The following is a 22,835-nucleotide window of genomic DNA, read 5'->3' on the forward strand; positions in this document are numbered from 1 at the left end:
TGTCGTTGCACATCCAGCTATGCTAACTACAGTGGCTCATGTGCTCAGAAGCACCATGGCTACATGTACATGTGGTATCCCACTATATTCATTTATATTCTTTTCACTGGCTTGCCTATCACTAGAATAACAATAACATTAATAACTATTCTGATGATAGCTGTACTACTTCACAGTGTCTCTCTGATTTCCAGCACTTCTGTACATCTCTAATTGCAGATGTGCTTTAACTCTGGGCAAATCATTTCAGGTCTTTGAAACACACTGCTTTCACTTTTAGAAGCAAACAAGCAGGCTCTGGAGAGATTTTGCTCTCAAGCTTGCTCTTTTCAGTATTCCTGCTACATCACAAGCTAGCAAATAAACACACCAGTGCTTTCTGGGTTTGGAATTTCCACTTTCTAGAAAAAGTCTTGTTTATAAAGCACAGTAAGTTGGACCCAGTGATGCTATCAATCTTCCTGTACCTCTCCTGCAAAAGTTAAAAGCAAATCACAGCTCCTAGAAAAGATGCTTCAGCACCTCAAAGTCTTGTAGTGAGGGGTCCCAAACTGATCATAGTATTCAAGGTCCTTTGTGGGACATGTAAAATGAAATTAAGACTGTCCACAGCAATGTTCCCCTTTTCTGTTGTGTCAAGTCTGAAATTTCTCACTGTGCCCCAAACAGGGAACTCGAAGCCTGTTAGTAATCTGACAGTTTCATGAATGATCAAAAAATTCCCAAGGAATGCAAAAAATAACAAACTATTTTCAACAATTATCTCTTTGAACTTGATGCAAAATTAATAATGCATTTTTCTCAGGCAAAGATAAAAAAGACACCAAAAAGGTACTAAAAACCTTTCTTTTTTTTTTTTCCCAGATCCATCCAAAAGAGATGTTTGCTATTTAACCCCAGTCAGCAACTTTAAATATTTAATTCAAGCTCCAAGTTCTCTCACTAAATTTCTAAATTAATCAACTGAAATAGAGGGATTAAGTTATGGAGGATGGAGAGGAATGGGACATATCTTAGAATTAGGATCATAACTCAGTCACAAACACAATCCACTGCTGAACATGCATTACAATGTAGGTTTTGGATGCATTTTAACCTGAGACAAAAGCCCAGCATCTGGGGAAAAGAAACTATTGTTTGTTTCTTTTAATGGGAAAGGGTAAGGAAAAAAGCGTAGCTGGGAATAGTTATAGAGTTTACAAAAGTAGGAGTGGTGCTGTAATCTTAAATGATTCAATTTGTTTGCAACATGTGAGGTTCTACAGAGTATATGAAATAAATTTGCTATCTTGCTATTTTCTTGGTAGTTTGGTTTTCTCTGCTCCACGCAGTCTGTGGCTGGAGTCCAGCCTTTCAAGCTGGATCCATATCTTCTCCACTCTAAACTTGGAGAGTGATGGGATGAACCAGGGGATAAATTACAGATATCACTGTCTGGAGGCCCACCTGGTTTTTGCATTAGCTAAAGGTGGTCACCTTCTAAGTTACTATTACATCCTTGTGCCTTGCAGTGCACCAAAGTAAGGCGGCTGCAAGGTGGAGCACAGGGCGTGCTCGGTAGTTCTCTCAGCAAAAAGACGTTAGAACTAGGGGGGATCAGCGAGGTTTTGTTCTCTATGAGTTTTTGTTTGTTCTTTCTAAGCAAGAGAGGAAGGTGTCTAAGCAAATCCCACTGTTTGTGGACACTGGAGAGTAACAAATATTAATTAGGAGGATTCGAGTTTGCCCTTTTTTGCTGTGCAAATGACAAAGTTTCGGGGTAAATAGGATGCCTTCTGCTTTTCCTTGCTATTATAGCTGCTGAAAACCCAGCAAACCTTTGTGCCTCCAGGTTTAACCCATGGCTGAAGTGTGCTGCCTGCCCCAGGTGTTCTTGTAGTCCCATGGGGCAATTGTCAGACATTAAACAAGGAATCCCAGAAAAACACTGCAAAACAGGAAAAAATCTAAGGATCCCACACACAAAAATGCAAAAGTGTGTGGCTGCAGAAACGGAGTTGCCATAGCTGTTAGAGACTCGGTGAGACAGGGTGGAATCCAGTGTTTTGGAAGGTTTCCCCGTATGACACAAGATTTTGGAATTTTACAGCTGGTAAATCCTTATTAACACAGGCAGCCACTACTGGCCTGGATTCCCTGGCTCACTATTTACTATGGGGGCGCCTAATGGAAGTATGCCTGGTCCTGATTATTCAACTTTGAATCCTAATTGTTTAAAGAGAATATTAAAAAATAATAATTCTTGGAATAAACAAAAGGCAGAGAGACAAGCTCCCATCACCTGTTGACAGAAAATTGATCATGTAGAAAGCTGGCATGGGGAGTGGAATTCCCTGTTCTCCCACTTAGTCATCGCATCCTGGTGTGACTCATTTTATTACATGGAGGTTCCCAGTGGTTTTATTTTCAGAGAAGCTTTTGTTTAAGAATTTATACACACACACACAAACACACATATAATCTTAAAAAAACAATGCATCTATTTTGATGAATTGGCATAAGGAATCATTTGGAAGAGGTCTGGAATGACAGACTGCCCCTGCTGCTTCACTACTCAACTACTGTATTTATGTTTTATTTTAGTGTGAATTGAATTCCTCAACAATAGACGGGGAGAAATCTCCTCTAGACTTGTTGTTGCTGTGCAAAATGTCAGATTTGGGGCTGGGCTGGGTAGCAGATGACTAATCCATTGGCCTTTTACCTCCCAGACCTTGACTTGTATCTTTGGCCTTGGTGACTCAAACTTATGTCCTCAGTGAAATGAAGGCACTGGCTTCAGCTCATCATAAACAGAGCTTCATTAACTGCAGTGGACAGTCTTGTTTTAGAAAGAAAAAGAAATCCATGGAAGCTGAGCTCACTGAAAAACTCAATAGCTCTACTTTTGTAAGTTTTAAATTCATCTATGCTGTGTTTGCTCTAAGGGTTGAAGTAAATGCTTAGGAAGACACAACTGCTTAGGATTAGATGCTGAGCAACCTTGCATTGACATGAAGCACAGGAACTTCCCAGCTGAAATCAGACTTTGTCCCTGAAAAGAGCAGCAGAGACTTTGTGTGAGCATTCCCCTACCCATCAGGTTTCTGCATCCCATAAGTGGTGTGTGTTCTGCTGGAAAGCATTCATTGTTGCTTACTTTATTCTTGGGGTGGTTTTAAAAACCCTTGACTGTTTTCCAGAGATGCTGTATCTACTGATAAAAGCTGACAGATATAATTGTCGTGGTTTTTTGGAAGACCTTCCAAGAAACACTGTGAAAAGGGGCAATTAATTGCAAGCCCAAAGGGAATTTGGCAGAAATGTGTATTCAGAGCAGCTGTCCCACTAGCTACCAGGCTCAGTTTCTTTGGAGAACTAGTGTAGTTTGCTGCCTGGGAAAAAGGTAACAGGTTGTTCATTAAGTAATTTGTGTAATGCTTGACTGAAAAGCAATGTACATTTTCAAGCATAAAATCACATGCAGGCACAGAATCACACACAGAATCGGCACAATTGTATGCTTAGTCTTCAACTGGAGCGAACTGCAAAGAAAATTTCCTGAACCTCTCAGTCCATCAGTCATGCTTGTTCAAATAAAGTAGTAAGTTTGTTTCTCTGCTAGTTACTGACCCCAAAGTCATGAGTAAGGGACCGTGAATAATGTGTAAAGGCTGTAACTGGTTCAGAAAACCTTTAATTGGCTAATTAAAAAAAGCCTGTAAGGGGCTGCAGAGAATCACCCAAAACGTTCCTAATGCAGACTGACATTTTGATTTTCCCCAAAGTTTGAAGCAAGACTTTTGGTATGATCAGAGTTTGAGTTAGGGAGGGTAGAATTACTTTCTTCCAACAACTCATTCATTCCTCCAAAGAGTGCTGACACAATCAGATCGCTCATCAGGGTTTAATGCTAAGTCTCATAGCCCTGAAGCAGCACAAAAATCTCTATTTCCTGAACATTTCAGTGACCTGTGGTGTTAAAGACTTGCCAACTAAGACAAACCATTAAATGAGCAGGGAACCACAACAGTAAAAATATTTCATGAGGCAGCCATGGCTGGTAAGTCCTCAGGGTCTAAATCCAGAAATATTTTATCATCTTTAGTGCAACTACTACTCTCTTCAGAGGCATGGATTGAATTCCCCATAGTGGAGGTAGAATTTGAGACACACCACACACGTGGACCTGGCACCAAGTTCCTGTGTGATCCACACATGTACTGGGGCATCCCTGCCGTGCTCTGGCTGGCGCATATCACTATCAGGACAGCCCAGGGCTGGATGTGGCTTGCAGAGCACACATTCTCTGCTTCTCCGTGCTCGCGCTTTTACAGTACTTCAGCAAAAACGATGCTGTTGTTTTTTGGCAGTTCTTTTACCTCTCCACTGTTGAAGCAGGTTGAATTATATGCAACAAACAGCTTTCTGGACTTATAGGCTTTAGATTAAGTTATTAGTCAAGTTGGGGCTTAATCTTCTTGGTTTGCAAGCAGGGAGGGGACCAGTCATTTGTCCTGCCTGTGGCATTAGGTCGTTGAGCACAACCTCCTGCTGAAAGTAAAATGCATCTGTAGTGTTTAAGCACCACCTGGGTTGCAGCACTGGCGCTGGAGAAAAGGGCCTATTTTGGCATACCCAAGTTGTGGCCCATGTAGTGGGGGCTGTTCTCTACCATCATGTCAGCATTATGATTTTTGGCACGTCCTTACAATAAAAATCCCATTTTTCTTGAAGACTTTCTTCAAACATCCACTTTAATTTCATCCTAAAAAAAAAATTAAAATCTCACTTATGCACATTCTAAAGATGATAATTGTGTTGACAGCTTGGTACAAGTTTTCTCTGTTCAAAAATTCCTTGAATTGTCCTATAGATGGGCCTTAGACTTCTTGATTTATTCCTCCTGTTCTCCATTAACTCTGAGTGTGCATAATCAAAAGATTTCTTTTCATTACTAACAAAAATGATAGGTGAAAGTAGAGAGATATTTCTGAATGCAGTTGTATTTTTAATTTTATTCACAGCCTCCCTTATCCTTCTGCCTAAAGCTCACTGTAATGTCTGTATCCAGACGGGTTAAAGGAAAAGCAAATATGATTGTCTCGAGCTGAAGTGAAGCAGTGAGACAGATGGAGCCACATCATGATATTTAAGCATAAAGGTCAGGGAGTGACCTGCAGAGTGGCTATATTCAACAGGGCTTTCGTGCTTAAAGAACAGGGATTGCTGCTGCTGACAGATTTGTTTAGAAACCTGTTTAGCTGCCACAAGCATGAATATATCCAAACAAGCATCTATCATCATTAGAATGATAACCCTAAATACATTTATTTCTTGTTTGTTTGGGCTTATTCTTATTCGTACTCTTAATCCCCACAGACTTTGGACCGAGTCTAAACATCATTTGATTTTTATGGTTGGCTTCATTAGCTTTTACTGCAATTTCAGTGGCTCTGATACTAAATCAAATCCACTGTGATTGTGGCTGCATCTGCTTCACAGGCCTCTTGAATACAGCAGATGACTTTGTCCTTTATTTTATGCATTTTGGACCAACAAATCCTTTTGATTTCTACCTTCTTTGTGAAGTTAGTGCTGTTGTATCTGCACAGACTGTTTGAATTTAGCAGTACAGAAACAAAAATGAAAACATTCTGTCTGGAGGAAAACCAATGTCAATATTCCCTCTTGGCTGTCCTTATTGTCAGGACATCTTCCTATTGCATTGCTTAGACAGTTCCTGATGTGTATCTCTGTCAGAGCTCTTATTTTATGATGTGTTTTGTTGTTCCCTTTTTCCTCCTCTTTTCCTCAGAGAAGTATAAAAAAAATTATCTTTTAGGGTTATTTTGGGGATATGGAGAAGTTCCTTAAGCCGCACTATGATGTTTTCTTTTCGCAAAGATCACCTAGAATAGGAATCTCCCCATTAAGTATTTACTGCGTGGTCATCAGAGAATGCATTTAGTATTTGCTGGATTAAACACCCAGTATTTGCTGGCTTCCCCCTTCTCCAAGGTGTTCTGAAAGTGTTGTCAAGCACTGGAACAGGCTGCCCAGGGAAGTGGTAGAGTTACCATCCCTGTAGGTATTTAAAAGATGTGTAGATGTGATGCTTAGGACGTGGTTTAGTGGTGGACTGGGCAGTGCTGCATTAATTGTTGGACTTGGTGATCTTAAAGGTCCTTTGCAACCTAAATGATTCTACGATTCTATGTTTACCATTTCAACAATGGTGGAGAGTTCACTGCGTCAATATGGGTATAGATTTAACCTTCAGCAGCCCAGAGCAGCGGCCAGAGTGAATGCTTATTGTTAAATATGTATTTTCCATTCCCTTGCACAGTGGTCCTTTGGGGTGCAAGGGCTAAACAGCATGTCACGTGAGAGCCTTGCCGGCTCTAACTACACGGCTTGCTTAGGCCATCTCTGTTCTGGTGGTCCATCACTAATCCACCTATTAGTGTGGAAAAGACAACTGACTTACTGTAGGGAACTTGAAGCGCTTAAAGAAAGAGAAGTCAGAATTATTTGGTAGTTTTCCCTGCACTGGAACACTGTGGCAGTAGTGGTGTGAGGGGTTGGAGGCCCAGGCGTTCTCTCCCCTTGAGGCTTTTCCTCACAGGTAACTGATGGATGGAGCCAAACTTCCAGTCATTCTTTGGTTGCCTCCACACCCCTTGGATTGGGGGTGAGGAGACCCAGCCAGCACTGTGTGCCCACTCGTGCCTCAGCACAAGCCAGGCACCCTGCCCAAACACCCTGGGGAGCCGAACCATTCTAGGGGAGGAAGGGGCTCGCTGTTGATGATGGGTTCAGGCAGAACCTTTCTCTTCCTTGTCTGTGTTTGGGCCCCAAAACATAGCAGAGGTGTCTAAGGTGTGGGGTGCTGAGGAGGCAGCGGACACACTGGGAGGGCCCCCAGGCTGAAGGGATGTGGAGCTGAGGCAGCTCAAGCCCCTGTTAAGAAGAGGCATCCCAAGGAGCTGAGCACATCTGTCAGCTCATTGTCTGCGTGGAGTGGAGAACAAAGAGGAAAACAACAGAAAAAATGCAAAATGCATTTAAAAATACTCTTTCATTTCCCTTTTCGCCAGAAGCAGAAGTACTTAAATAACAGAGGATAAAAGCAGCTCTTGCAGAATTCCCAAGAATTGGGAAAAATACAAAGTCCTGTGAGGAGGACTGTTTTTAGGAGACTTCCACCCCTGTCCTGCCAGACCTGGGCATGCAGTCTGTGGGGATCCCCTGCAGAAATGCACCCGGGAGCTGCCTCCCCCTCTCTAAAGCAAACACCAGCCTTGCGGCTGCGGTATTTCAAGTCACGTTGGTTCATTTGGATACGTGTCCCCTATTCATTTTAAAACCAAGCTTTCAGAAAGGTATGAGGCAGGGCTTTTTTCCCCATCAGTATTTTCATTCTGCAGAGTGCTTGGCAAAAAGGCTCAGTGGAATATAAAAATGAAAGGGGTAGAGATTAAAATATATATATATATATATATATATATATAAATGCACCGAGGAAGGCATTGCTAAAACATGTTTCTGGAAGTATAGGTGACAGTAGATTTAAGAAGTATTTGTAGCCAGGTGAAGTACCCAGTCTGTGTACAAATATCCTGTCACTACTGATGTACTCTTGTAGCATGGGGTTACTTGGGTTGTATTCCGTACAAGAGGATCAAATTTTATTGTCCTCTATAAATACAGTTTTGTGTAACTCAGGATGGAGAGAAGCTGCATGGATGTAATTAGGAGCAGAAAGACTCCCAGTTGTTCAGTGGTAGAGGCTGTCACACATGCAGTGAGGTGCTTTTACGCTGAGTATGGTGAATATTCAGTGCTTTATCATGACTTTAGGAGTGCTGGTGGCACTCTGTCACAGCCTGCAGTGTTGGCAGTGCTAAGGCATGGATTCATTGTTGGAGATGTTGAGCTTGTTCCTTGATTAGGGGAGAGGTATTGCTAGTTACCATGTGCTGAGGTTTCATATTGCACATATAAGAGTATAGATAGTAAGAAGGCACACATAACAGAAATCAAGCACCCTATATAGCTGGCTTCCCAATTACTCATATGGTAGCATCTGTCCTTGTTGAACTACTTCTAGAAAAAACTATGCTCCTGTGAGAATTCAGAGCATCTGGCAGTTTCACTGTGCAGCACCTCTAAAAGTCAGCCCTGAAGTAACGCAGTTTGTTTGCTTCCATCTCTATGCATCCCATAAAAGATCTGGATTTTTAGCTAGTCCTTCCTTCACCTCGTCACCAGTTCCACCACTTACCACACTGGTGGGAAGCCATGTGGTCTTAGCTTAAAATAGCAGAAAGTTTGCTGAGCTGCTGACCAAATGGGACCATTAATAAGTTATCTGACCTTCTGATGCCCTCCATCAGTCAAGCTGGCTGAAGTAAACTCTGGTAAAAAGCAGATGTTGCACCTGTGCTAAGCATTTCATTCCTTGGTTTGGCTAATTTCTACATAAACATTTAATCTTAATATGTATATAAGCTTTTTCCTGGCAAAAGAAGTATTCAGTGATGTGTTTAAATTAAATACTATTGGTTTTAGTTAGGGAAGGTGCTTGAAATTAAGTCCATTTTGAGAGCTTTGCTAACTTGATGCCTTAATTTGTTTCCTTTTTTAAAGTCAAGTTTTATGATTTAAAAAAAAAAATGCAGTGAGGTTAATACCGTGATATTCTTCTAGATGGGCAGCAGATCTGGGAAATGGAGGCAACAGTGGACAAAGATAAGAGCCAGCCTGTAAGTATGCAAAACATTGGATGTCCTCTCCTTGAGCTTCTCAGACAGCAAGTTGTATTCAGGGAGTAGTTTTCAAAGAGCTTCTCAAAAGCAGAAAGAACAGCTATCTTATTGCTGTGATGAACAAATGTCAAATGCTTCAGCAGTAAATGTATTGCAAAAAGAAACTATTCATTTAGCAATAACCCACAGCAAATTAAATAACTGCTAGATTTTGTGTTCTTGCAGAAGACCCTATTGTATCAGCCCAGTCCTCTGCAGGATGCTGGCTGTCCTGACTTCCTTTCGCCTGCATGGAAGTCTTGGGTGCCCTGTACTTTGCAGGACAGGATTTGGACTACAGTATTTAAAATGAACATTAATCTTTCAAGGGAATGAGCCTCTTTGTTCATTTTGCTTAATGGGACCTTACTGTAGTTGTTCAGTATATTTAGGAGCTAGCACTTACATTGCCATGGGCCATGACTGCCCTTGCGGAAGAGAATGGGAGATTTGCTGTTAATTTCCATGGAAGCAGGATCTGTCTGTGTATAAGTAAAAAGCCTATAGAAAAATGACGTTTATTCTAACAGGAAGAGGGAACTCTGCAGTACAGACTTGTTCATCAAGCACAGTGTGATTAACAGTGCTCCCACATTTATCTCCATTCTGTGTATTTTGTTTGTAGCTGAGACTTCTCTGTCCAAGTTCAGGACAAAGTCAAGTACAAGAGAGGATATAGTACATAGAAACCAGCTTCCTACTACCAAAAATCTTCAAGTCTTTCACCATCTGTCTTTTTTCCTTTCTTCTTCTTATACCCGTCTTTATAGTGATGAATAGCAAGGTTTCTCTTCCTTTATGTCTGAACACATAACAGGGGAGATGCACACAAGATCTCCTGTCAGCTTCAGTTACTAATCCTACATTGTCACCTTTTGTTGTTTCAGAGCATGCTTTTTGTAGAAATACCAGAGTACCGTAACAAGCACATTCGCACAGCTGTGAAGGTGAATTTCTATGTCATCAATGGGAAAAGAAAAAGAAGCCAACCCCAGCATTTTACCTATCACCCAGGTAATTCTCAAGGACAGAGCAAGTCGTTGCCTAGTTCTCAGGAGCAAGATTGTATTTTCTGTTATGTTGTTTTCTTGCTGTTATTTCAGGATCTGAATTTTACTGATTTAATTCAACGGAGTGCAGCTAAGCACTCAACAACTCTTTGGTTTAAAGGATTGATGTGATTTATGATCACGAATTTCCATAAATTTAAGGGGGCAGTTATCTTGGCAATAGGCTGATGCTGCCCCATTCACTTGATGGAAGTTTGCCAACAGCCTCAGTGGGAACAGACTCAGTCTGTGACATGATGTGACCCTGTGAAAACCATAAGCATTGCCTTCCCCAGCTGACATGTACGGCAGTAAGATAACATCAGATCTGGGAAAGTAACAAGGGCTTGGTATGGAGGAAGATGAGCAATATATATTCTTCAGAATGAGGCTGGTTGAGAAAAATATGAATGCTTTTCTGATGTTCTTTCTCTTGGGAATTGGTGAGCCATGTCACAATAAATACAACAGAATTACTAATGAGATTCCCAGAATTTCTCAGCTTTGGCTGGGAGAAAAATATTGTGAGAAAATCAGAGTATTGTGTTTGTGGAAACCAGAAAGCATAAAATAACAGTACCAGACTTTATGCAAGCTTCAAATGATGTCTTGACTAGTTTCTAAGGACACTTATCCTCATTCTTATTTTAGTCTCCTCCAGCCTCAAAATCTCTGGTCCTCTTCCTGAATTTATGAACTGTATATAGAGTATCACCAATGTGAAGGTTTTATATAGTTGTTAAATTGTTCTGCTATGGAATAGTATTGAAAAGTACAATACTATTTCCACATGATCTCTAAAATAGACTACTTCAGAGAAGGAATCCTTATACTTCCCAAAAAGAACCCTGTTTCGTGACCACACCAAGATTCATACAACTCTTAGTAAATCATGGTCTTTTAAATGATGGTGTCAGAAAGGTCTTCACCTCTCAGTATGGAGGAAGTTATGTGCAGGAACTGAAAGGAAAGCTCTAAAATAGTTCAAACTCTGCCTTTGGTTGCTATTTAAATGTTTGACATTAAATGAGTTGTATATGTCATGGGATTTCTATTAATTCAGACTTCCTTTGAGATGGAAGTACTACATGAAACACCCATCCTCGGCTCTTATTTTGCTTATGTTTTGTTTATTCCTTAAATGAATTAAAATATGAGCTGAAGTATTTAATTCTTCAACTTTAGAAATCTGTGGTTAAATAGTTCATTAAAGATTTTCAAGAATCTCTTAGTACAGAGTGCTTTCAAGAGAGACTGCTGTGATTGCGTGTACGTGATTTATTAAACTCAATGCCTGGGAGATACGAGCTTGCACATGCAAATCTTGTAAATAGCTTATATCTCTTATTACTTCAAGGAAAACCTCTGTTTCTTATCAGCTTGTTACGAATAATATCCTTTGCATGCTTTGTTCTAGTACCATCAATCAAAACAGAGCCCATTGATGACTATGATCCAGCTTTAATCTGCAATACAGTACACAGTGGTCTGGGAACAGTAACACAGCCTTACTATTCACAGCATACAATGGTCACCGAATCCCCTTCCTGCCTTGTGGCCACTATGGCTCCTTGCCAGCAGTTGCGCTCAGGCCTTTCTTCTCCTGATTCTCGATACCATCAGCAGAATCCAGCCGCTGTAATATACCAAAGAAGCAAGAGCCTTAGCCCAAGCCAATTGGGCTACCAGCAATCCAATCTGATGGCTACACCAGTTGCTATTTCAGATGCCCATAGGTCAGTGCTCGTGCATGCTGGTTCTCCAGGCCAAACTTCAGCGGTGCTCCACCACTCTCCAGGCAACCAGCAGTCTTCTCCAGTGATCCACTACTCTCCAACCAACCAGCAGCTGAGGTGTGGAAGTCACCAAGAATTTCAGCACATCATGTGCTGTGAAAATTTTACGTCCAATGTTGCAAGATCCAGCCAGCCCCAGGTCAGTCAAGCACAAAGGTTAAGTCCAAGCTCATATCCTACCGTGATCCAGCAGCAGACAGCCTCAGGCCAGCGAGCAGCAAAAAATGGACCACCGGTTAGCGACCAGAAAGAAGTGTTACCAGCTGGAGTCACTATTAAACAGGAACAGAATCTGGACCAGGCATATCTGGATGATGGTAAGCACCACTCTTTTCTTGTATGGGTTAGTTGGTTGGAGGGAGGAGGGAAGTTTAGGACTTACAAATCCCACCTATTCCTTGGCACAAAACCAGTGTGGTTTCCTTTTGATGGTTGTGGATCTCTGCTGTTTGGTCATGCTGCAGTTTGGTGTTTTCATCAACTGCGTTTTTGGTAGATGGCAATGCACTTTGGCAACCAAGCAAAAAACATAGTGTTCTGCAGAAACCCTTCTGTCTTGCTTCATGCTATGGAGCGAACTGTCAGGTTTTAAGCTGTTGCCATTTTGTTAGTTTGGCAAATGGAGAATCTGAAACAAAATGCACTTTTAAATTATTTTTTTATTATTCATATCAGGGCAAAGTCCACTTGTAAAATGCTTTTGTACATTTTGTACCCAAAAAAAAAAAAAAAAGCCCATTGAACAGTCTATCAGGGCCTGTAATGAATGGGGTAGTGCTGCAGGCAAAACTATTGCAGATGTTCTAGATGAACAGTAGGACATTGATAAGTAAAACAATGCTGTTTCTTTGCTGTAAGCCAGCAGATTTAGCCTTTAGGAATGAATATAAGTTAGAGTAAAGCTTTCTTTGAACATATCCTGCTTATTCTTAGGTAGGCAGCTATTGGCAATCTGGTTGATTGTTTTTTTTATTCAAGTATGTTCCTTGCAAGAGGAAATTAATGCAAAGTTAATCGTGCAGCTGGACGCTGCAATCATAAAGGCAAGTAGCAAACCCAACACCAATTTTCGTGGAGCAGAGTGAGGTTGCTGGGTATATTGCTGCAAATATAGAGTGTTCTTATGCATGAACTACAGACCTGATTTTCATATATATTCACTGCTGCTGTCCTCTCAGTCTAGGCAATTGAATGCATGGTTTGATCTTGTGAATGTGTACCAGTATGTGCTTTGTAAGCTCCTAGCAGTTTGGGATTTTTACTGCACTTACCTAGAGTTGTGAAATTATGCCCATGAAAACTTTATTTTCTTCAGGTTAGGTACTGGGGTGACCTGAGGTTGTATCATGTACAGTCTTGATTGCTGGTTTTGTGGGGAGAGTAGAGTTTGGATGGTTTTCTCCTTTAGTCTGTGTTTCAGATGTGGTTGATGTAGCTTTGGTGCCATCACAGTAAAATCTAGAGAGTTTTTACCGGTTCCTTTGTCTGAAGAGCAATGTTGAATCTGGTTTTAGCAGTGGCTGATTTAGGAGATTTGCTGGATCTGCAAGAAAATAGCTAAGTAAAGGCCACTTCCCATTCAGGGAATGGGGCATGATAACAAAGCAAGATAGTATTTCTAATAGTAAAATTGAACACTGTGTTTTAAGGTAATTTTAATATGAGAAGCTGAGAAATTCTAGCATGTTTCTAAAAATATTTGGTACAAACCTTCTAAAAAAAAAAAAAAAAAGAAAGCATCTTTAAGTAAAAGCTAGCAAACTTCGAAGTCAAGCCTATGTCCATTTAAATGAACTCCCAAAATGGACTGCAAAATCAATTTTATTGGGTTTTGAATCAGGCCAGTAACATCTAACTCTAGCATAGCTCACAAGGGATGTACTTGACCTCTGTGCTAAGAGAAGCTGTTAGGCAGAATAGCATCAACTTAATAATGAAATTCCAGGCTTCTCCTGAGGTGACTGGATCATCTTGAATTGATTTCAACTAGAGATTAATTTATCAATTATGCCACCCAAGTCAGGCCAGGCAAGATTGGTCACATGCAGTCTCTTTACTGACCTCAGTGAGTTTACATTAGCTAGAAGTGTGACTTGGAGAATTGTGATTTACTTTAGGACTTCACAAAACATTTCATTCTGAAATGTTCAGGACTTGAATTGAAAAGCCACTTTGTTTGCTGCTGGGGAAGAGTGACTCAGAACATAACAAAAGCCATATTTTTCCTGACTAGAAAGTTTATTTTTGTGCTTTATAGTATTAAAGGAAAGCAACCCCAAAGGCTTATGGAGGGTTTACCCTCAAATCCCTTTTATCCAAAAAGCTCTTCTGAGATAAAGTGAGCTGTTAGGTCTTGCTGTGATTTTTCATGGATAGATACTGAGATGATGGTTCCCCAGCCAAGCTTGGCATGAGTACACTGCACTGCTGCTGATGCACAGGCTCTTAGGCAATCACCATGTCGGTGTCTTTCGCTTCCCTTCACTCTTCTTCCCTTTCCCCATCTTCCTCCTCCTTCTGTGTTCTTATTTCTCTGTATTTTCTGCTGACTGTCCAGCTTTCGTCCCTTTCTACAGTTGTGACCTCCTCTCATCAACTCATGTTCTCTGCTTCGTGGTTAACGTGTGCAGCCTTGGAGTTCTGGACTTTGCTTCTATTCTGAGCTTTGCCACGAACTTCTTGAGTGACCCGGGACAAGCCCTGCTCTGTTGGTTCCTCATTCCTGAAGCTGTTGCCTCTCAGAGTGGATATGCTCATCCAATCTTTGTGCTGTTCTGGAAGTGACCAGAGAAGAACATCTCATAGCTAACACAACAGCTATTTCTCTTTACCTTGCCCAGCTTCCTGCTGCCACTGCAGACAAGACTCTTCAGTATTTTCTTACTTTCCCTCCTGTAAAAAGAAGATATTTGTCCTTCTTCCTTAGACCATGGTTTCTTCTTTGCTCAGAGCCTTCTCTGCTTCATAGGGTGCATAATACTGGGGACTTTGCACACTTAACCTGTCTTTACCTCCTGCCTTGTGAAAATAAGAGCTGGTTCCACCTCCACAGGAGCATTAACAGTCAAATGTGCATAGCTGACAAAGCTGTAAGCTTTCAAGGTTGAATAGCACCAGCAGTGTGGCCAAAACAGCATGGACCTTAAGGCAGGTATTGGCAAATATCTACCTATCTTCTCAGGTGGGTTTGGCATTTGCAAGGACCTCTTTGTGCAGTAGCTGCATGACTGGTACAATCCATACTGGCTACCTTAATGGTAACTTTAGCATATCTGTAGCTCAGTTGTGACCATACTACAGATGTAGAGACGTGCCATGTGCTTTCTTGAAAGGAGACATTTGCCCCTATTCTTGTCAGTGCTACCTTAGAGCAAGAGGTGCCTAGCCCAGCCTATGCAGCCCCTTTGCAAATTCCCAGGTTTCTCTTCCCAGATGGAATTACAAAACGCATGGTTGCTGAAGGCAGGCTTTGGAAATCCAGAGGTTGTCTTTGGAAATGCAGCCATTAGGGAGACTGATGCAGGTTAGACATTGCCACACATGTATCTTTATGTACATGTTCCTCCATATACCTCCATATTTATTCATCAAAAAAATATATACATCTGTAACTATAGCAAATAGTATAAAGATGAATCCCCAGAGGAAGGAACTATTCATGAAAAATTAGCAGAGAAACATTTGTTACACACCTCTGCCTCAGAGATTCATTACTGTTGGAAATACTCTGGGAGTCAAGATGGATGCATTGAGTGTCCAGGCTAATGCTGGCAAGCAGTGATTAGCTTCAAATGCAAGTGAAAGCCATGGTCTGAGAGAATGCTCAGCATGTTTCAGCCGAGGCCTCATCTTAATATTATTCATAACCAAAACCACCCACAATGGTAAAAGTTACACAAACAACCACAGAAATATGCTGACAAATAGAACTTAGTTCTTCCAGGACTTTCAGAACAACCAGATTAGCACTTTAAGGCATAAACCCAGTTAGAAATTTAGTTACTTGCAGCACAGTCCAAAATCCTTTGGTGGGGCAGGATTGAGAGGGCTTGGGGCACTGGCCATGCCCTGGCCTGCCCATGCTCATGCTGCAGGGCCAGAGGTTTCCTGTGTAGCTCTGGAGAAGCCACTCAGCTGCCTTGTGCCACAGTTCCCCATCTGCAACGCGGAGATACAAGGGTCTTTCCATATACAAATAATGGATGTGTAGCTGTTGTCTTGAATGTTATCAACTTGCCTGCCTTAGATTTAGTTCTTCTTTTCAGTTCAGCTGTCATGTCTTATGCTTTTTACTTTACAAAAAAACCCGATCATCGTTATTCAAATAGTAACTAACCACATCTGACACTCAGAACTGTCTGCTTGATACAGCAGCTCTGAATTATTTTTGGTGCACCAGCAATCTTTAATGGGGAGGAGAAAAGCAAGGCAGCTGCGTGTGTAGTGGTTTATCAGACTGCCGATCAGCAGAGATGTTTTATAGTGAACTCGTGTATTTCACAGAAAATATCAGACACAGCTGATATTTCCTTAGAAAATGGATCTGCAGGGTGCCCAGGGTGGTGCTCATAAATCACTCAGTGCTTTCAATCACCTTCACTACGAGCCATGTGTTAATTTCTGCAGTTCTGCTCCTTACCACAGTAACCATTGCCCTAACCATGGGTCTCATCCAAGACCATTCGGAGTGCGTTAGGTCCCTATATTTTCTTTTTGTGTTCTTTCATTCAACAACAAGAAAATCCAAAGTCTGCCTCCAGAGTGGCATGAAATGAAATTCAATCTCTTCTTTCCTCCATGTTCAGGAATAATCTTTCTTTTCTGACCAGCTCTTTTCTCCTTAGGCCAGTAGCTGTTAGGCACAAGCCCGAGCAGGGTGTAGCTCCAGGAAACCCTGGGTCTCCTGGGGACCCAAGAATCAAAGCTGCTGTGTCAGCCTTGAGTAAGCAGCAGTCAGGGACTGAGCTCCTTCCTGCTGGCTTTGGTCTCTTGCTGCCCTCCTCATGCATCTGTGCTGGTCAGGCATGTTCCCTGAGGAGACCAGTGTGCGTGTGTGCATGACAGGAGAGGGTCAGTACAGCCAGGAGGGAAGGCAGGACACAAGCCTCCCCCTCTCAGCCAGCGTGGTCCTCACGGCTTTGGCTCGGGTGCTAGCACGTTGTGAGCATCCTGCTCGCCCTCCCCAGCCCCTGCACAGCGGATGGAGGAGGTGGTGGCATGAAGCCAGCTCTGTCAGCTTGCTGCCAGCTGGGGATTTCCCTGCGCTGGGGAACCTCGGCTGCACCATGAAGGCAGTTTGAAGCCCTTCATGCTTTGAGCAGTGGAGCAGCACTGGCAGGGGCCAGGGGTCTGGGTCCTGCCTGGCCATAGAGAAGCCACTTAACACTGTTTTGATTTCATCTCCAGAAAGCACAGAAGATGGTGGCTTTAGGAGCATGTTTTAGTTTGGTTTGTAGTTGTTATCATCATGTGTCCGTGCAGAGTAAAACAGCAATACATGGAAGGGGGGGGAAATGTTCCTGTTTCCTGGCATTTTAGACAAAAGTGAATTTGAATGTTGCAAATGGGCTGTGGTTCAGTTAGAGCAACAATTTACATCAAAAAGAGCCGTGCTCTGTTTTTAATTAGAACTGCTTTTCATAGAAGGTGTGGTCATTTCTGCTCAGGCAGAGTTTGACTAAGAGTGAACCATATACGTTCTCTAAAACATTTTGCTTAAATGCTCTAGCAAATCTGTGTATTCATCAGAGTCATTCTTGAAGCTCTGACTCATATTATTCCAGATTTTCTGTTCTCTACTGGGACCTTACAGCACTCCATGCTTTATTTTTGGATCACTGCTATTGTGGGTTTGTGTTGTGTTAGGATCTAAGTGGCCCATCATATGGCAGAGTCTTGCTTTTCTAGAGGCAATATTTAAAGAGAACAAAAAGGAGGTTCTGCTCCCAAAAACCTGTAGTCTGTTGGCAGGAAGTTGGAAGTGTATCAGGAAGAAGGTCTCCTGGGTCGTGTCTGAGCAAAGTATTTAATGTCCTTATACCTCAGTTTACCATTACTAAAAAGTATCTTGTTATCCTTCCCTCTAGTACAGTTAAGTATTTAATTAATTTGTGTTACTACAATCACATGGATTCTCAGAAAAAAAAGAATCTGTATACCTGAATGAGAACTAAGTATTTGTATTGTTATAGCAGGCTAGCATCTGCTGTTCTCTTCACCTCTAGAAACAATTTGCTATTCAAAAACTCAGACAAATCTAGTCCCTTTTCAAGGCTGCTTTCCCCAGCAGTGTTTCTGCATGGCTGTCCTGCAGCCTAAAAACATGCAAACCAAAACAAAGCGAGAAAAAGAAATCCAAAATCAGCAGTGGAGGAAGGAAGAAAATTAATCAAGTGATTAAAACCATAGTGCCACTGGCACCTCTTTGTTCTCAAGCTCAGGAATCTTTAATTGGTGCAGTAAGTGCCCACAGGCAAGTTGCGTTACAAAGCATTTCCTGTTCAAAAGAACATGCAGACTCCATTAGGAGACCACGGGCACAGCTACCAAGAACTGACACTGCAGGATGGGTACGTGAATGCTTCTGGTGCCTCAGTGAGTAGGGTCCCACCACGAACTGATGTGCCAAGTCAATAATCCCCAGTTCTAGCCATTTGCTGGTGGAAGTCATGCCACTGTTTGAAGGCTACACCAGTGAACTGTTATCAGCAGAAAGTGCTCAGTTTTCGGAAGGCATCAAGCAATTTTCAGTGATAGTTTTGAAATACTGGCAAAGAGTTACTTGAAATAAAGAACTTGTTCATGCAGTTGGGAGTCGAAAGCTTCTAAACCACAATAAAGTCCTCTCCCAGACTTGCTGTCCATTTACTCCATGCTCATGGCATTCCTTAGGCGGTCTGAATCACAGACAGCAGACAGCTCTTGTAAAGAAGACCATAGACACCCATCTGTTGGAAGACATCTGCCAAAATAGACCATACATTTACTTTTATTCCTTCAATCCACTTTCAATTTAAAGGGATAAAAACAATAACATTTTTTAGTCCAGTGACATTATTCATCCAGTGACACTATTCATCCAGTCCAGAGAAACGGTAATGAATTAAAATAATTCCACTGCAGAAAGAAGCAGAGAAGCTTTTCCCCAGCTCTTACAGATAGGTGAAGTGGGGCACAGAGCCTTTAAGTGACTTGCCATAGCTGATGCGAAAAGTCACTAGTAAAACTGTAGCTCACCTGGGATGATCCCAGCTGCTAGGTCTCCTCACCTGCATCCCTAATGCAGAGGTGGGGGTACCACCAGTGTGTGAAGCTGTTGTCCAGATGTGCAGGAGCTGGGGCAGTGCTGGCCATGCTGAGAACAGGAACATCCTGTTAGGAACACCTTAATTTCTTAGGGCAAAGGCTGGAGGCAGAGCATATCTGTTGTATGCTGTTGTATGAGCAAGTACAGGATGTAAGGAAAACGAATCAATTGGTATTCCTGCCAGGTAGGGGTGACACTGGGTGTTTTACACAGAAGTTCTTTCAGTCCAGTCAAAACCATAACTGTTTTGACAACATCTTTTGCAAAATGGGGGCTTTGGAGATGAGAAGCAAGAAGTGTGCAGATAATAAATGGCTTATAACAAAACTGTGCAAAGCAGGAAAGGGGGTTATCTCCTTCTAGCGCTAAATTCACCATTTTGCATTAAAACAGAGAAGTGCTCTCTGCAAACCTTTAACAAGGCTTGTTTTACACTTGGGCAGCTTACCACATAACTGTGCTGGTTAAGGTGGTTGATTTCTTTTTTAATGTTATTTTGCTAACACAGCTAATATGGTAAAAGCCCTTGTATAGACACAGCTCTGTCGATGTAAAAACACGAATCAGCACAGCTCATGCCAAGGCAAGGAACCACCACCAGCTGTTTCACTGAAAGGCTTTTGTACTGGGATGACTATGTCTGCATTGGAAGAAGGGTTTCCACCAGCAATGCCAGTGCTGCTAGTCTGGCTAAACTTGTAGGGGTAGCTCCAGCTTGTGTGATAGAAGGGATTTTCACATGGGCAATAACTGCATGAGCTCAGCCTGCTTGCTTTGGATGTTGACCACCTCAGAATGAATCCTAGTGTTAGTAACTTCCAGCAAAGATGATGCAATAGGCTGAATTCATTGACTAGAAAGATGCTTTTCTGAAACTCTATGAGGAACGTGTAGCTAGGTAAGTCTTTGTCCTCCCAGTTTATCCCATTATCTCCCCTTTAAAATTTGCACAATGTAATTAAGTATAACCAGTGAACTGGCTTACATCCACATGGCAACTCGAAGCTTTTGCTAATTCTTTGCAATTTCAGTGTGAGTCTTGGAATACTTGTAGAGATTTAAAAGTCCACGTGCAGGTGACTGCTACAAAATACAAGAGTTATTTTTTCCTTAGTGATCTTTTCAATTCTGGTCCAAGAAAACCCAAACCATTAAAAATATGAACCTTGTTGTTTTGGTCTTTCAAAATCCAGGCAGACAAAAATGATGCAACTTAAGGGGGTGGGGGGTTGATTGCATGATTTTAAACCTATTCTCATGATTATTAGAGGCCTGAGTCATGAATGCTGAATGCTTGGATTTGGCATTGCTGCTCCTTGCAGTTTGATTTGTTACAAATTGTGTTAATGCTAAGGATGTGCAAATGTGGGAAAAGGGTATGGGTCTCTTCTCCCCTTAAAGCTCAATATAATACATTGAGGAGAATTCAGCTCCTCCTGCGATGGATAGTGAAAAGGCATCTTGAGCCATTTTTGAACTGCACTTCTGAAATCTTGCAAGCAGCTGCAAAAGAGCCCTGCTGCTTTGAAAAGTTTGGACAACATCTGCACATTTCTTTAACTATTGTGAAATAAAATGCTTGGCAAGGATACCATCTTAAAGATGTACAGTCTGTTTATGGTGCAAACTGAAGCCAGTTATAAAGTCTTCTACTGTAGAAAAATGGCTGGATTCTCAGCGTTATTCACACAAGAACAACTTTTCCAGTTAAGGCCACATCCTTCCAAGCAGCATGGATAGTTAATGAGGACTTGTTGTCTCTATAAGACCTTTTTTCTCACAAGTATGAAGACCCATAGGTGATTAATTTAAAATCCATTTTTCTTCTACCTGCTTTTCATACGTTGTTTCTTACGAAAATATAATAATAATTATTATTTATAAATCCCTGGCCATTTTTAAATAAAAAGTTGAGGATGAATCATCTGAATTTCTCATCAAAGTTAGTTTTCTTATGAGAACTCTAAGTAGTGAGAGCTTTTCTGTCCAGCAGAAGCTGGTATGGCCTTATTACTCCCCAGTCATTTTGCAGTGCTGCTTACTCACCAGTTCCAAGAGACTTCTGTGCTCTAATTTGGATGCAGTATGTTTTTGGAGGAATTTTAAAAGCAGACTGGACAAATGTGCACAAAGACAATCCTGCACTGGCTATGAGAGGTACTAGATGACCTAATAGGTCATTCCTACTTCTCTGATTTGAAAAACAAGCAGCACATCTGTAGTCACGCCAATAGGAGAGTCAGACATGGGGGGAAGAAGAGCAAACACTTGAAGACCACAGAACTCCCTTCCCAGTATATTAGCTCTGAGTTTGAATTTTCAACCAGCTGCTGCTTTCACACTTTTTCTCATTCTGTAATATAATTTTTTTTCTGTGTTTACCAAGAAGAAACTAGAGGAAGGTAAAAGCCAACCTAAAATGTATAAACAATGCAGTTGTGTCTGAGTCATCACTCAAAGTCCCCATGCTTCAGTTTTGGAAGCACAGAAATCTGGGCGTACATCCAGCTGTGAATTTCACAGATGGATCCTCTCTCTGAAAGGGGTCTGCACAAAAATCCCAAATGCAAGTACTTCCAACTTTGCAAACATTCATGTTCTCCAGTTTAGGTGCACATCTACTAGAAATACTACAGTCTGTTTGGCAATTAAAACTCTGATCTCTCTATACTGGCATCACTAATGGTCTGATAACAATGACTTTGAAACCTTGGTCTTGAGTTGGATTTAACCAGTGTTAGGTATAAAAGAGTTAAATCTTTAGCTACAATTAACTAGAGCAAAACCACTGAGGATCAAAGGGCTTCAACAGTGATGTTCGTGTGACTCAGCAGGGCAACACTATTTCACTAATACTCTCCATCTTCCCGCAGGTTCTCCTAATCCACGCAGTTCCCATTTTAATCAGGCCGTGTCCTTTTGTGGGTTTTTAATTTGGAAACTTTGCCCTCCAAAACAGGCTAAACTCTGCCCTCAGCTGAACAAACACAATTTCTTTAGAGTGAAACCGTAGTTCAACTAGATGTAGTGAGAACAGTACTATTGACTTCTGCCTGTGGACATTGGAGTGAGCGATAGGTTTGCATCCGAAAGAGAATTTTTCCACGTGGATAACTGTCAGGTGTGGAAGTAAAGGTCAAAGTGGACTGTCCCTTGCTTCCACCCAGCTGTGCATTTGGGCATGTTTTGACTAGTGGGTGGTGTGAGGGTGCTGGCGGTGTGGTGGTTATGTGCCAGACCTGCCTGTGCACACAGGCCCTGCAGAAGGAGTCAGATGACATCACAGCACAGTGACAGCACAGTTTAATCCTTTTCCAATGCTTTTGTGTTGACTTACTCTGCCTTTTTGCAAGGACCCTGAATCTTCCCTTTTAACTCGCAAACAATAATTTAAGCCGGGGAGAAAGCAGCAGTAAATTAAAGGAGTGTGAGTCTGCAATCATTCCCTCTTGATTATCTCTGCCAGGGGAGTCCAGTCAAAGATTCCCAAATTGTGGTGTGGTTTGGTTTGGTTTCTTAATGATGTATGACTTCATCATCTGTGAATGAATTGAGTCAAATGTAGGACAAATAGTGAGACACATGAATGACTCTTATGACATTTGCAGTGTCTCAATGGGTGCTGGTTTATTTAGGTGGTTTCTAAGTTTCTTTGGAAAGAGTGAGAATGACTAAATGAAGGGGGAGCCACTTCAGAAGTATGGGAGTCAATGGTGAAAGTATTGTGACAGTTAAACCTCCCTGGACTAAATATCTGTCATTATGAGCAACACAGGGTTGGTTATTTTGTAAGAGCTTGGTTCCAGGAGACTCTGTAGCCACAAGGCCAGGGAAAGCAGGATGATGTATCAGACATTGCAATCCCTTTATGATCAAATACCTCCTGGTGCTCATC

General features: G+C 41.7%; 1 protein-coding gene across 4 annotated transcripts in view; it reads left to right on the top strand.

Annotated features, from left to right (window-relative positions):
• The window catches only part of NFATC2 (nuclear factor of activated T cells 2), a 90,881-nt gene that overhangs the window by 44,838 nt on the left and 23,208 nt on the right, over positions 1-22,835 (top strand). For 2 of the 4 annotated variants that reach the window (XM_030503387.1, XM_030503386.1), the window contains exons 7-9: positions 8,692-8,747; positions 9,677-9,803; positions 11,256-11,951. In XM_030503387.1, the coding sequence (XP_030359247.1) occupies positions 8,692-8,747; positions 9,677-9,803; positions 11,256-11,951 (879 nt within the window). Of the gene's footprint in view, positions 1-8,691; positions 8,748-9,676; positions 9,804-11,255; positions 12,363-22,835 lie in introns of those variants that run through there. The other 2 variants (XM_030503385.1, XM_030503388.1) reach the window with 1 other exon arrangement.

This window comes from Strigops habroptila, chromosome 13 (assembly GCF_004027225.2).
Source record: "Strigops habroptila isolate Jane chromosome 13, bStrHab1.2.pri, whole genome shotgun sequence".
Classification (NCBI taxonomy): domain Eukaryota; kingdom Metazoa; phylum Chordata; class Aves; order Psittaciformes; family Psittacidae; genus Strigops; species Strigops habroptila.